At 44.1% G+C, this 14,343-nt stretch overlaps 2 protein-coding genes across 2 annotated transcripts in view; one reads left to right on the top strand and one right to left on the bottom strand.

The window, feature by feature from the left end:
* The first annotated feature begins 1,182 nt into the window (after positions 1-1,182).
* SAYSD1 (SAYSVFN motif domain containing 1) lies at positions 1,183-1,936 on the top strand. The gene is made up of 2 exons (XM_054822570.1): positions 1,183-1,366; positions 1,447-1,936. Exons 1-2 carry the CDS (start codon positions 1,217-1,219, stop codon positions 1,741-1,743), a joined length of 447 nt encoding a protein of 148 aa, XP_054678545.1. The 5' UTR covers positions 1,183-1,216; the 3' UTR covers positions 1,744-1,936.
* A 4,637-nt stretch (positions 1,937-6,573) lies between these two features.
* The window catches only part of GLP1R (glucagon like peptide 1 receptor), an 84,767-nt gene continuing 76,997 nt past the window's right edge, over positions 6,574-14,343 (bottom strand). The window contains 5 exon segments of the mRNA XM_054822569.1: positions 6,574-6,683; positions 7,648-7,759; positions 7,761-7,808; positions 11,297-11,338; positions 12,227-12,365. Coding sequence (XP_054678544.1) covers positions 6,574-6,683; positions 7,648-7,759; positions 7,761-7,808; positions 11,297-11,338; positions 12,227-12,365 — 451 coding nt within the window.

Below are 14,343 nucleotides of genomic sequence, written 5' to 3'. Positions count from 1 at the left end.
TGTGGCACTTTTTGCAAAGTTGGAAGGTTAAAAGAAAGTTATTTTGTAATCAAGCATAAAGTAGGCATCTGAAAAATGATTTAGCTGGGAAAAAACACAATTTTTTCCACATTAAGATAACTTAAGAACACCCAAATTGATTTTTATTAGACTTCTCATATTCACTTCTGAGCTGACACATGCATGAGATATTCAGCCCTAAAGGTCACTTCTGAGAAAGCTATAAGTAACTGGAAATGGCACTGCAGGATGAAATGATGTCTCATTGCTAACTATTACTGCTGGAGAGTGATAAATATTTTACTCCTGAGGCTAAGAGCTGGCTCCTGTAAATAAATTTCTATTTTTCGGCTGTACCAATAGCTGAAAGATGATGTGACAGAGCCGGTTTTCCTGATTTTCATTTTTTGTCTAACGAGAGGGTGGGACAGCCAGGCCCGGTTCCAGCAGGCATCCGTGCCAAGGGTCGCCGGCGAGGCCACGGGCCTGCGCTGCAGGGAGCCCACCGCACGCTTCTCCGCGGCCAGGAGCGGGTGCCGCAGGGAGAGCCCCGGCTCCTCTCAGCCCAACGAGAGCGGCAGCCACCCGGGACGGCCGAGCGAGCGGGGCTGCCGGCCATGCCCGGCACAGGCACCCTCCTCTTCCATGCTGCTCCTTCCCCGGCTGCTCACAGCTCTTCTGCAATGGCCGCCTGAACGCCCAAGGCAAATGTTGCCAGTCACCCCCGGCTGCTAACATCTCATTCACACGCTCCAGGCTTTGGTCACCCCATGCTTTATTCTTTCCTGCTCCTTTTCTTTTTGGTGTTATCAGTAATTAAGGTTTAGATATGAAAAAAAAAAAACCAACAACCCCAAACACAAAAGGGGGGACCTTTGGTGATTTTCATCTTTTCTCCAGAGCTATATGGCTGGCTCTGCTGCCAATGTGGAAGAGGAAAGGCCAGGGGTAGCTGGCTGTCTGTGCCTCCCTCTGGGGAGGCCTAAGCCCCTGCGGGCCGGCCCAGATCGGGGGTCAGGCTGCTCGGGAGCCGCCTCACCCCGCTGCTCCCCTCAGCCCCGCTGCCCCCTCGGGCCGACCCGCAGGGCGGCGCCCACTGCCCGGGAGCCGCTGCCCCGGGGTGGGGTGGGGGGCGCTGCTCGGCCCCGCCCCCTCGCCACATCGTCACAGGCGCAGCGCGGCCCGCGCACCGCCCTTGCGCAGGCGCGGGGCGGCCATGTCGGCCGCCGTGGAGCGGCGCCTGGCGCAGTTCCGCGCCGCCCGCGGAAGCGTAGCTCCGTCGCCGCGTCCCGCGGAGCCGCCGGGAAAGGCTGCGGTTGCAGAGGCCACCGAGGGACAGCGGGCCGCCGCGGGAGGCGGCGCTGAGGTGAGTGCCGAGCTGGGCGGGGAGGGGCCGTGTGGCGGCGGGGCGGTGCCTGACGCCAAGTCTCGCTGTTGCCTCCACAGGCCCGTCCCGGCGGGGCGGCTCCGGCGGCTCCGGTGTGGGCGCATCCGCTGCTGCTGAAGGTGCTGCTGTGGGCGGTACTGCTGGCGCTGTTCGCGGAGCTGGAGCTGGGGCTGCCCTACTTCGTCCTCTCCCTGCTCTACTGGATGTACGCCGGCACCCGCGGCCCCGCCGAGCGGCGGCGAGGCGAGCTGAGCGCCTACTCCGTCTTCAACCCCGGCTGCACCGCTATCGCCGGGACGCTGACGGCCGAGCAGCTGGAGAGGGAGCTACATTACCGGCCCGCCGCCGGGAGGTAGCGACCGGCCCGGCGGCGGGGACAGCGCCTGGGCTGGCGAAGACAGACCCCGCTACCTTTGCCCCAAGGACCCGAGGAAGGGCTGGGGGAGGAGGAAAAGGGAGTTATCTTTATGCAAAACGCCGCTTGCGCCTTACCCCTGGCCCGGTTTCCCCAGGCGCGGTCCGGTCCCGAATAAAGCCGTAGCAAAGCGAGCGCTGTGGTCTCCTTTCCTGGGGGGGCCGGGCGGCACCGAGAGGCACGGCCTTTTCACAGCTGTAGCTGCCAGCCTCTCCGCTGGCGAGTTTCAGCTCCTGCTGACCTTTGCCACAGGTAACGGGAAGGCTGGTGTTCCACGACACCTTTGGTAAGATGGTGAACTGATTTTCTTCCCAGCACTGGCTAGGATCCTGTTGCTGAAGATGCAAAATGCTATCAGTCTACCTAAAATAGGCTGCTACTTCTGTTCACACTCATGTGTTTCATCTAACACAAACATCTGATTTTAATGCAAGTTCCCTGTTTGCTTCATATTACAGCTTTCATCATTTGTAATGTAAGCAAAAAAATTTTTGTTATTATTCCTAGGAGGTAATATATGTTTTTCTTTAACCATCATTTGGAAAATATTTAGGGTGAGTGTGCAGTAGCCATGGAACTGCAAGAGGCCCTCAGACAGAAAGGGTTTTGCCCTGTTAGTGCATTCAGTCCTTTTACCACAGCACAGCTGATGGCACTTCTCACCATCATCCCACAGACTGTCAGGTATAGTTCTTGTGTGGGGCACTGGTATTTTTAGTGTGTAGACCATTGCATTAAAACAAATCATTAAGTCATAGTGAAAAGCAGGTGGTAAAGCTTATATGCCTATGAGGAGTGAGTTGAGAAGAAAAGTGACAAATCTGTCTTTCAAATCCTACTTCATTATGCTTTGTGATTTAAGTCACAGTGTTCAGGCTTGACTTACCCCATGTTCTGGCACCAAAAGGAAGTATCCTTTGTTGAATTTGACTGGAAAGAGAATAGTAGATTAAAACACAAGTAATATGTTTAACACTGCTAAGCGTCTCTCAGTAGCTCTCCACAGTGCTTTCTTAGCTTCTAGTATAGGTCTCTTGTATAAATTCCAAATGCTGCTATTTAAAGCCAAGCACAGAATTTCTGGATTTGTGCGTATTCCACTATCTGGGGGCTCTGGTAAAGCCCCCTCAGAGTTCTCACTGTTCTTAGGGATTCCTTCTGACTCCATAGAAATAATATGTTGTGTTTTGATTAACGCAGCCTGGGCAAGTTCAAAGGCCTTGTTGTAGCAGGCATAGAGTTGCCAATATAAGGCTTTGTTTCCTCAGGAGAACCATAAACTATGAGTCTTCATATTCTTAGAAAGCATTCTTCTAATTACAGACTAAGTAGTAGTCAGGTGATACTTAAATACACCAGTAAGTGACAGAATTTTGTGAGTTGAAACTTTATTCACAAGGATAAAAATAAACATAAGTGTAATCTTTATGGAGAGTTGACAGTCTGACATCTTGTACAGTTAGATTCTGTGGGTATTTTTTAAAACAAGGAAATACATGCAAATAAATATTAAATATAAGGTAACATCCATGAAATTATAAAACTTTATAGCAGCAATGCTGGAAATAATTTTTTCATTTGCTATAACCTATAGTTACATTTTGACCAGGTGAATTTATAGACTCTTCTATTTAATGCTTCATGAAACAAGTTACCACAAAGAGTGAGCATGAAGCTGAAAGGCACAAGAAATAAAAATTCACACAGTCCATCTGTTCCAGTGCTTTGTGTTGCTTTGCTTATTTCACGCTACTCAAATAAATGCACATTATGAATTCTGAAATGGAGATGGCATGAACAACAACAAAGGCTTGTAAAAGGTTTTACTGAAGTAGATACAGTATGACAGAGAAATTGGTGTTCAGGTCTTGCTTGAAAGTATTTCTCAAAATACATGATTACCGTAATTCTGCTTTGGTGGCAATTACTTTCACTGAGCTGTTCCATCAGTACTTAGAGGGGACTTAAAAAGATTTCAAGAAGTGAGAGCTTAATCAGGAAAAAAAAAAAAAATCTACTACAACCCTCTGCTTGGCTAAGATCTCACTTTGTTATCTTACTTTCTCTTGGATTCTCACAAGGCAGAAGTTACAAGGGGAAGTTTGACATCTGATGCAGGCACTATTCTTGTGGGCCCAAAGCCCTCAGTTCTTAAGTGAGTGGGGGGGGGGGGGGGGTGGCAAAAAGAGCCTAGTAACTCAAAAGCATGTCAAACGTGAAAGAACCTTTTGACAGCAACTAAATACAGGTTTGTTACCACATGTAAATGCTCTCTATTCTTATGTCTGTCCTCTTTCATTATGTACTTTTTCCAGCATAATAGTGAGTTAAAACTTCTGTAATTTCCTATTGTCATAGCAAATCTATCATCTTGCTAAGAGCTGCGCAAGTAGCAGAAACTTTTCCAGGTTTGTACACAGCTAAGCAGGCCCCTGAAAAACTAGCACCCACTCTTGAATATTCATGAGTGAAATTATTCCCTCCAGTGTGCATTATCACACAGCTGTAAATTTCTTTGGTCATCGTGCTTCCTTTTCACCTACCAGTGACTTAACTTTATCAGTCTTTTCCTACTCAAAGCACTTTAGGGTAGATGTTAAATAGAAACATCAAGCATAGTCTCTACATACAGGAAGCTAATTAATTAAATTGCAGGACAGCAGTTAACATACATATGTAGTAGTCAGGTATTGTATTGATGGTTACACAACATAGAAGCTAGTTATTAAATTTCCAGGAGAACCTGAGGTGCTTCATTCCAAGGTCAGCTCTGCAACGGGATGTCAGGAAGGGACGGCCTGCAAATGGCCAGCGTAGAAGCCAGCATGCTAAATGTAAAGTCAGCCTAAGAACTGTGGTGGATTTCTACAAACATGTCTGACTTTTCCCCTGGAGCTCAATTACAAGTATTATAGCAGAAGCAGCTAACCCATCCTCTCTAATTCAATTCTAACCTGATGATTGCAAAACTAATCCACCCTGTTGGCAATTTGGATTCTAATACAATGATTAAATAATCCCATGCAAAGCAATCTAGCTTCAGGCAGGAAAGATGCTGAATTACATCCCAGAATATCCAGTCCACTTCCTTGGCAATGGGGGATGTGAATGCAAGTGTAAAGAGAGACTTGAAAATTTTCATCAGGTTTTTTATCTCTGCTAGGCCATGGGAGTTGCTTGTTACAAGGCAGCTATGAACAGGGAATATTCTCAGAGCTAGTCTTTGGCACTGCGCCTTTTTGTTGTAAAGGGAGCCCATATAACCCAGCTGAGTAAAAATACATAAAGCTTGTTATTAAGTGATGCAATGGATCACATCCTGCTTGTAAAGGTACCTCTTTTTTTTTTCCCCCATCAACTCTTGTAAACATCAGGGAAGGTAACATAATTAGCAGTGTAGATGCATTCACTGCAAGAGCTCTCGCAGTTTTAAACAGACAAACAAAAGCCCGCTGAGTTTAGGATAGTGGTTTGGGGGGGATTTTTTTGAATCCAGCTGATGGCAGGCAGGCTGGGGGGGAGGCGGCGGCGGGCAGCCCGGCCCGGGCGGGGGCGGGAGCCGGGAGCTGTCCTTCGTGCTGAACCCGCAGCCCGCCCCAAAGCCGCCTCCCGCCACCGGGAGTGCAGCACCTCGCGGGTATCTCGTCTGCAGACAATGCACAAGGCTGGAGGAGAAACAAAAGTGAGTCCAAACGGTGAACTACCGAATCTTTTCCAGGTAGGTGAAGTCTGCTAAGGCCACAAGCTGACTTCTGTGTTTGCACCCAGAAGCAGCAGGGTATAGCTTAGAAAGAAAATGTCCTCTTGAAGCACAAGTCATTATCCTGACCCTGTTAAAACCTGTGTGCCAACTGGAGAGGCAGAGTACCAGGGAAAAACTGCATTCAGGGGATATTTCCAGCCGTGTCAATAGAGATAACATGCACCTATTAATAGCAGAAGAGGTCCATACCAGATAGTGGTGGTTTGGGGGTTTTGGTGGTTTGTTGGGGGGTTCGTTTTGGTTTGGTTTGCATTTTTTTTGTTTTTGTTTTTCCCCCCAAGTGAAGCTTAAGAAGATAATTCAGAAATGTACACCACACCTGCTGTATTGATAGACCTTCAGGATGCTGTTCTTCACATACCCAGGAAACAGGTAAGCATATTTTTAACTTTAGCTCTGGGAAACTCTTACTACAAAACTGATTCTTCCCTAAAACACAAATTGTGTCCCACTAAGTTTGGTGGTTTGGGGTTTTTTTTGTTTGGGTTTTTTTTTTTTCTTCCCCCAAAATATGCTACAGTGATAGCATATTACCTTATCCCCATAAAAGTCTAAATGTATTTTTTGGCAATAATCATATTCTGTATCCTTGTAATTTAATCAGTTGATCGCTCAGCTCGCCCACTCAACAGTAATAAGCCATTGACCCTGTGGTTTCAGACTGGATCAATGCTATGCTTAAATTTTGGACACCTGGAGGCCTTGTGTGCAAATAGCAAGAAACTCTTTTAACTTACTTTAGATGTGATCAATTTTTCCTCTGATGTGTTGATTACATTAGCAGATTGCTTTCCCTAGAAACCTTTGTCCAACCGCCTGCAAGCAATGAGCAGCATATGCTGAAGTTTCTTGCTGGAGATGGTATACTTAAGCCACTTGCTTGGGTATTTAAGGGTTTTCAGGTATAGTATATAGTCCATTGTTCTCAGTCCGATTCACCTGCAGAAATCTTAGCTGAATGTGGCCTGACAAGTGGCAGCATAGACACTACTGCCTACTGTGCCTCCACTACTGATGCTGTTGGCCGGGCACTTCAGAGGTTTCATACTGCTGTCTCTCTGGACATACAAATGTTCCAATCTCCAGCGCTCCCAGCTTTTCCGAAACTCCATCTGAACCTAACAGAAGCAAAGAAGGAAACAAAAGGAATGAAAGTAGAACTAATAAGATCTTTAAGTGACTGCAGTAGAAAAGAGCAAGGAAAAAAATAAAGATGCCAAACTACTAAGAAAAGCTGGCAATACTTTAAAACTGCAATATTATTGCTTCAAATTATCCAATTATCTCATTAGTCCATTGTAGGCTATTCTATATTTAAAATGATGACAGCATTCACTTTTACTTGTAGAAATGAAGCTCTTTTATGCACCAGGAAATCTTATCTTCATTATTTTATTCTAAATTGTATTCAGCTGCAATACTGAATGTACTTTATGCCCTACCAGTACTAACAGTGAAGTTGATTTTGCTTATCAGCCATGAAATGACTGGCTTCCAGCTCAATACTGTCACCACAGGTATTCTTAAGAGTTCTGTTTTAAATTCTGGTTTGATTTAAATAGTATTATGTCATGGATTATTTTTGTTCTTTGAATATTTACGCATTTGTTATTCCATACAAAAATGAAGATTTATTGAGAATTGAAAAAACAACAATTAAACACTTTAAAGACTGTACTTTTCCCCCCTTTTTAAACAGCAATTACAGGCTCTCATTCCTAGCTTTTTTTAAAGCTACAAAATATGCTCATCCAGTCATGTGTAATGTCTGTACTCATTTGGAAGTTTATCCAGGGTCTTGTAACTGCTAAACAAGAACAGAATTTAGATCTTCCTGTTCCATCAGCAAAGTTCTTGACACTCAACTGAAGTAAAAACCTACATTAGCTTTTAACAGATAAGGCAGAGGACATAAAATTGAACCTTTTTTTACTCTAGAAAAGGGCAAGAGTGCAACTAGAGTAATCAATTCATTATGGTGTGTACTTCAGCCTGGGAGTAAGTTGACTATAGGTGGGTCACTCAAGTGAGCCTTCTCAAGAGAGTTTTTTTTGTTTCTTTTTAGGGTCTGGTACTGATCACCAAGAGACTGAATAGGTTGATGGCAGTTCCAGCGCAGGCTTGTCATCATACCCAGGCTGCTGAAACCTTCATACTCTGAGAGAAACTTCCTAGGGAACCAGCTGCTGTATATCTGTCTTCCTTGCTTGTTCCTTGTGAAATACTGAACCTGGGAGGCAGTCCTAAAAAAGGGGCAAAGTCTTACATAACCAATTGTCTTCCCTTGGTGGTTCCCTCTAGCGGTGTTTATCAGATCTGGGCTACAGCCCTTCTACTGGATACTGTCCTGGTGGGAACCAGCTGCTTCTCTGCGTTTCTGATGATGGAATCTGTCCCTCTGGTATCACCACCAAGTGGGACAGAAGAAAAGATGCTGAGATAGAAGCTCATATTTAACTGTGATAACTGTGGGTTTTTGTGTCAAAATCTGCACAAAGACACCAGAAAAAGACAGTTTGTCTGGGGAAGCTTGGCATAGAAGAATGAGGGAGAACAGCCTGATAAAGACAGAAGAGGAAACAGTGAAATGCAGGGACCATACTGTCTGCAGGAGGAGAATTGACTGTATTACCACCCTAGTACTTGGTACCTTTTGTGGGCATGGAAAACAGCTGGTTTAATAGGCAGCACTGGGGGGAAAAAAAAAAAACCAGTTGTAGATAATTTACAGGCAAATCTTGAAAGAAAGCATGAACGTACTTACTGACAGAATAAGTCAATGAGCAACAGAAATGAGTGTCTTAGAATCAGAGGGAGGAAACGAGTCTTCAGTCTGGCTGGACATGACAGGCTGTATCCAAGAGCTGATACAAATAGCCTGCAAGGTTGAGATTAAGTGAATGGGAAGACCTGAACAAAAGACTATAGCAGAGACAATGTCTTAAGGAATGGATCTGAATGACAGAATATTAGTTTCCTCTCCAGAGGTTAGGAAAAGGGTCAAGAGCAGCTCTGCTGTCCGTGTTGAATTTGGTTTTTGCCTAGATGGCTGTGAATGTGTGCCCAAGGGAACAGGTTAAGATTTATTTTGTAAAGAGGCAGTTCTTGAGCACAGAAGTAGATCTACAGATCTTTCAGCAAAATAATTAGCCTAGTAACTTCCATGTGTGGATAAGATTCCCCAGAAATAAGCTATACAGGGAAAAGGGAACCAAGGACAAAGCTCCTATGAGAAAGAGGAAGAAGGAAAAATTTTATGTGGAGTATTCTGAAAGAGAAGAAAGAGGTATGAGAACTTGGAAAAGATGATCACGGAGGTTAAAGGTGGAGATGTCATCTCACAGAAAGCAGCTGATGGAGCTTAATGCAGCTAATGGACAAGGATGTTAAGAGTGTGGCAATGAATCTGGAATCCGATTATAAAAAAGTTAAACTTTAGCAAAAGACATCTCAACAAATCATAGTGAAAGGAAAGTAGGTCTGAAATGGGATGGAATGGAGCTGGTGGAGGAGTTCAATGGATAGTCTGTGTAGAGAATGAAATGAAACAACAAAAAAAAGGAAGATTGGGCAGTAATTAAAAAAAATTTCAGGAGTCCTGGAGTCAGGACAGATTCGTTAAGGTAGAAGAGAGTGATGTGTACTTCCGTTATGATAGGAGGAGACAAAAAGGAGAAGAAAGACTACAGAGAATGAAACCTGAACCAGCTTAAACTAATTCTGTGGAAGAAGGTAGCATCTCTGTGGTTTACAGTATTTTTTATAGAAAGCAACACTAACTGCAGAAAAACTGGGCACATTAAACCCAGCTCATTTTGCAAAGAACATTGGTGATAACAGGCAATCTGATGAGACCCTGCTGTTGGTTTCAGAGCAATATCAGAGAAAATCCAGAATCTTTCAGGTGAAATATGACTGCAATATCAACATATTTTAATGTTTTTCCATAAGTAGATACTAGAAAAGGACACTAATATCACTTTTAGCTTCATTTCTACTCTTGATCTGGCACCAGGACTTGCAACAAACTTTCATTCTGTATGGTTAAGGAAAAAGAAAAGCAGTCACAGACAAAAATAAAAAAATAGACCATATTGCAAACAAGGATAGTCTTCAGGCACATATGCTCTGTCAGAAGAAAAACAGTTCCTCATTTAGTTTAGGAAAAAATTGTCACATAGTTTAGTAAAGAAATAGAAAAGACTTGACCTAATCAAACTCTTTACATGGATTTATTTTATGGATACCCATGACTGGACTTGACAAAAATCCTTCTCCCTTCTTTAAACAAGAGTTGGAACGAGCAAAATAATTCATTCTAGATTGTCTGTCAGATTTCTGTGAAGCTGAGCACATTGCGGTTAGATTTTACAAATTATATTACAAAGGCAAGAGAACTATAGCAACAAGAGATTTGGAGGACCTCTTAGAAATGTAGGTAGGCTACTTCAAAGTTCCCTGAAATGAAACAAGCCTACATGTTTCAGGGTTTGTGATAAAGTTTGGGCTATGAGGTAACTTTGCCCATGGAGGAAATTATTGGGCATTATTCATGAGAGGCCAGGCTGCAGCTGCACAGGGAATGTATAAGCAAAGGCCAAAATGAATCAAAAGAAATACGCGATGCACCAGCAGACGGTGCTGCATTTCAGGATTAAAGTACACCTGTAAATTTGTACAAGGGATTTGAAACAAATACTCCCTAATTCATGCTTGGGCAAAGCCTGCTGCTACCCACCTCTGACTTTCGTAAGCAGTACAATTAACACGTTCACTTAAACAAAATCTTACCCACAAACTACAAAAGTGAACAGTCTCCTACAGGGCTGAATTCAGGATGCCTGCTGCTTTTCTGTTGACTCCAGCCTGGCCGTAATGACACAAGTAAAATGTTTTCCCATTGATTCCAATTACTTGATGAGGCCTATCTCTCAACAGGTGATCTTTAATTACCATGTCATGTTTAAAAGTAGAGTTAGCATGTGTGTAAAACACATCGATGTGCATTAAACATAATGTGCTACCAAATTAGTAGTGTTTGCTTCCTTCGCAAACCTGGCTGCTGAATGAATAATAATAATCGCTTAGAAGGTAACATGAGAGATTCCTGCAATACCGAAACAGCCCTCAATAGGGCTGGGATTCAGCAGAAGCCATAGAAGATGGTACTTGCAATCAATTCACTCAAAGCCCTGGCTACATTTCTTCTGGGCCTGTGGGACAGCTTGCCACTCCACGAAGTTCAGTTTAACAAGAGCGTGATGATGTCCTCAAGTAGCTGGGCCACATGGAAACCAAACAAAACTAAACTGTACAGGCATTCGCCAAGAGGGCTCTCCAACCTCACCAGCCAGCTGAGCTGAAGTCTCAAAATATAAGGAGCACTACTCCCACATTCACCAGAACAAGCAAGTAAGAAGCACTATGAGACAGATTAAAAGCAGTGGCTTTAATTCTTAATAAAAGCTCCAGCAGTGCAAACTATACAATTGTGAGCAAGACAGCTTGCAAGATTTCATGTCTACAAATACTGGCCCTAAATTATACTGCCTGAATTCCTTCCAACAACATTTATCTGAGGAGTTATCCTGTGTAGCTATACAGAGGAGGGTCTGTAAAAAAAGTAAAAGTCTTGAACAAGAACAATTTAGCAGTTCGAGACCATTTTCAATTTCTTTTTCCTATACTGGATGCTGATAAGGCAAATTGGAACAACTAGTATCTCTCTTACCTCATTATTGATGAAACAGTAGAGAATTGCAACCATCAGCCCCTGAAATCAACAAAAACCAGAAGAGCAGTGAGCAGAGCAGTTCCCTCGCTTTGCCAAACCAACTTGCAGAGGGCTAGAGGCTCCACACTGCTGTGTCCCATACCAGACTGAACAATGGAGACAATCTGTGGTCCCTGTCAGCTCTGATGGCAGAGAGGTTTGACCAAACTATGTCTCAAAGCACGTGATCTTAGAAAAAGAAGTTACTGTTTTCTTCAACCTGATATTTTTTTCTAAAGATTCCTTTCCCCTTCTTTTTCCTTACCTGGTTTCAAGTTATAAACACTTCATAAACAAACAATTCACAGTGATCTTAAATACAGCTCTGTACTTGATAAACAGGGAATGAATAGGTGAGCAGAGAAACTAGAAGAATAATGATTCCCTTAGACAAGCAGACTCTTTTGAAATGGCCTTACCTAAGGCACCAGCTAAATAAAAATCACAGTAAACCTACATCCTCCTCACATGCAGTTACAGCTGTAGACAGCTACCTCTCACAGGACAGATTTTCCAAGGAGTATCAAAACCACTGGAGAAAGCACAAAATTTGCTTTCAGCAATGCTATTATATGATTACAGGAAATCACAGACAATTTCATTTTGCCTTGATAGATATTAAGGAAATATTAATATGTGGATAGGAGTACCAAATTATTGTGGTAAATTTAAGACATTGAAAATAAGCATATATGGCACTAACATCTAAGTTGGCTATTAAAAATTAGTCATCATACTTTCCCTTCCACTGTCATAATCCTGTAATATTCAGTGCTAAATTGAAAAATACAGAGAACAGGGAATGTGCAATGAATGAGAGAGAAAGCAGGTCCCCACAAAGCAGCCAAAAAAAATATCTTATCCACATGGGCACAGTGTGAGCGCTACCTGGAAAGAAGCGAAGGAGAGTTCAGTAAAAAGCTTCACAAAGCGCAGCATCCCTCTGGCATGCTCATCAGTAATAAAGGCAAAGATGACCTCATGGGTTCCCAGCAGTGGGATCAGAGTCAACGTAGACTTGGCCAGCCTAGGATCACAAAGAAAGAAAAAAACAATGCCACTGAGTAGATCACTGTTGATCCCGATGATCGCTGGGAGCCACTGTTTCTGCATTCTGCTTCTGACACACTGTCAACTTTGGTAAGTCACTGCACCACTTTGCATCGCAGGGTTCTCCTCCAGAGGCTGCAGAAAAAAAATAATCCTCAAAACAACCTTAGTAGGTTTCAACATGTTTTAACTGCCCCTGCCACTCCACTGCAGAACACTTCCTACTGGCTGTACTTCACCTGGAAAATCTGCTTCCAAACTCAGGAGGAGGCCATGTGCTTTCTTGTACCTGATGTGTCGTCTTCTGTATCCTTTTCCCCATCTGTAAGCGGGAAAGATAACCAAAACCTACCTTGCTGAGGCCCTGAAAGAAGTAATCTATCAATAATTGGAATCTTTTAAAAATAGCTTGGCAAAGGGAGGAGTGCTTGCTATTCCTTCCCACCTCTGTGTGCGTTAAATCTTCAAGACATTGTAACTAACCATAACTGCAGGACACTGTCTAAACGTGAGCGACGACTCCATGATTTAAACGGCAAGTTCAAAGACACAGCTAGCAAAGGAAAAAAGACAAACCAACCTGAAATAAAACATTTTTCACCTCTGAGAGAATACAACCTCAGGGATATAACCACAGGAAAACGTTCACAAGAATGATCCTTAACTGTCTTTTGATAGACAGTTCTGGGCCACAGTACCTGTCAATGTCTCACAACAGCCTGTCTTGAGACCACTCAGTAGGTACAAAATCACTCGACCAGCAGAGATGTCAGTACTTGGATCTTGTGCGCCATAGGGCTGTTGGCTGCTATTCTGAATCATGTAATCATTCAGGTTGGAAGGGACCTCTGGAAGTCTCTGGTCCAACTCCAGCTCACAGCAGGTTACTCAGGGCTGTGTCCAGCCAAGTTTTAAATATCTCCAAGGTCCTTCACAGCCCCTCTGGGCCTCTCTTCCAGCATCAGACCACTCTCACTGTGAATTTTTTTTCACCTCTGACATGCAATTGGAGTTTCTCTTGCTATAACGTCTGACCTCTGCCCCTTGCCCTTTCACCATGCACCTCGGAAAAGACTCCAGCTCCATCTTCTGTATAGCCACCATTAGGTAGCTGAAGACTGCACTTAAATCCTTGCTTAGTCTTCTGTTCTCCAGACTGAATAAGCCCAGTCTTCAGCACCTCCTATGTCACCTGGTCCAGCCCCTGAACTAGCTTGGTGCAAAACTGATGCAAGTCCCGTGGGGTTGGAGGGGCAGGACACAATGTTTTTCTTGTATTGGGGAGCCTCAACCTGGACACCAGAATCAGGTCTCACACATGCTGAATGGAGGGGATCAGTCAACTCCCTTGCCCGTCTGCCTACGTTCTTGCTAGTGCAGCCCAGTACGCAGTCAGCCTGCGCTCCCACCGGGGCACACTGCTGAACCGTGTTCAACCTGTTGTCCTCCGGCATCCCCGGGTCTTCTCTAAAGTTGCTTCCTCCCCGGTCAATGCCCATCCTGTACTGCTGCATGGCGTTATTACATACCAAGTGCAAGGCTTCTGGCAGCCCATCCACTGGGATGCCGAATTAAAGCAACTATTGAAGTTAACCAGTTTACATATACGGGTAAGCAGAAGTGCAGATCTCTAGTGGGCCCAGGCAGACCATTGCCTTAGGGGATAGGAGGCTTGTTTAAATGAGCCGCTTATCAGCGAGCCTTGTGACGGAGGCTCTGCTCCACCACCACCTGCCGAGATAGAGCTAGAAGCGGGAGGCTGATGCTGAATTGGCTCTGGAGACACCATCTGGGTAAAAAAAAAAAAAAAAAAAAAAAAAGGGAGTTGTGTAGGTGTACAGCAATCCTCTATCTTATTTAATGAATGCTAATTGTTCTGGATGGGATACCTAGAGAGCTCTGCCTTAAACAGGAAGCTATGCAAAGTCTTATGTAAAGGCTTCCTGGGTAATTAA

This window comes from Grus americana, chromosome 3 (genome assembly GCF_028858705.1).
Source record: "Grus americana isolate bGruAme1 chromosome 3, bGruAme1.mat, whole genome shotgun sequence".
NCBI lineage: Eukaryota > Metazoa > Chordata > Aves > Gruiformes > Gruidae > Grus > Grus americana.
The sequence above is the reverse complement of the archived record's forward strand: the minus strand, read 5'-3'. Positions and strand labels throughout refer to the sequence as shown.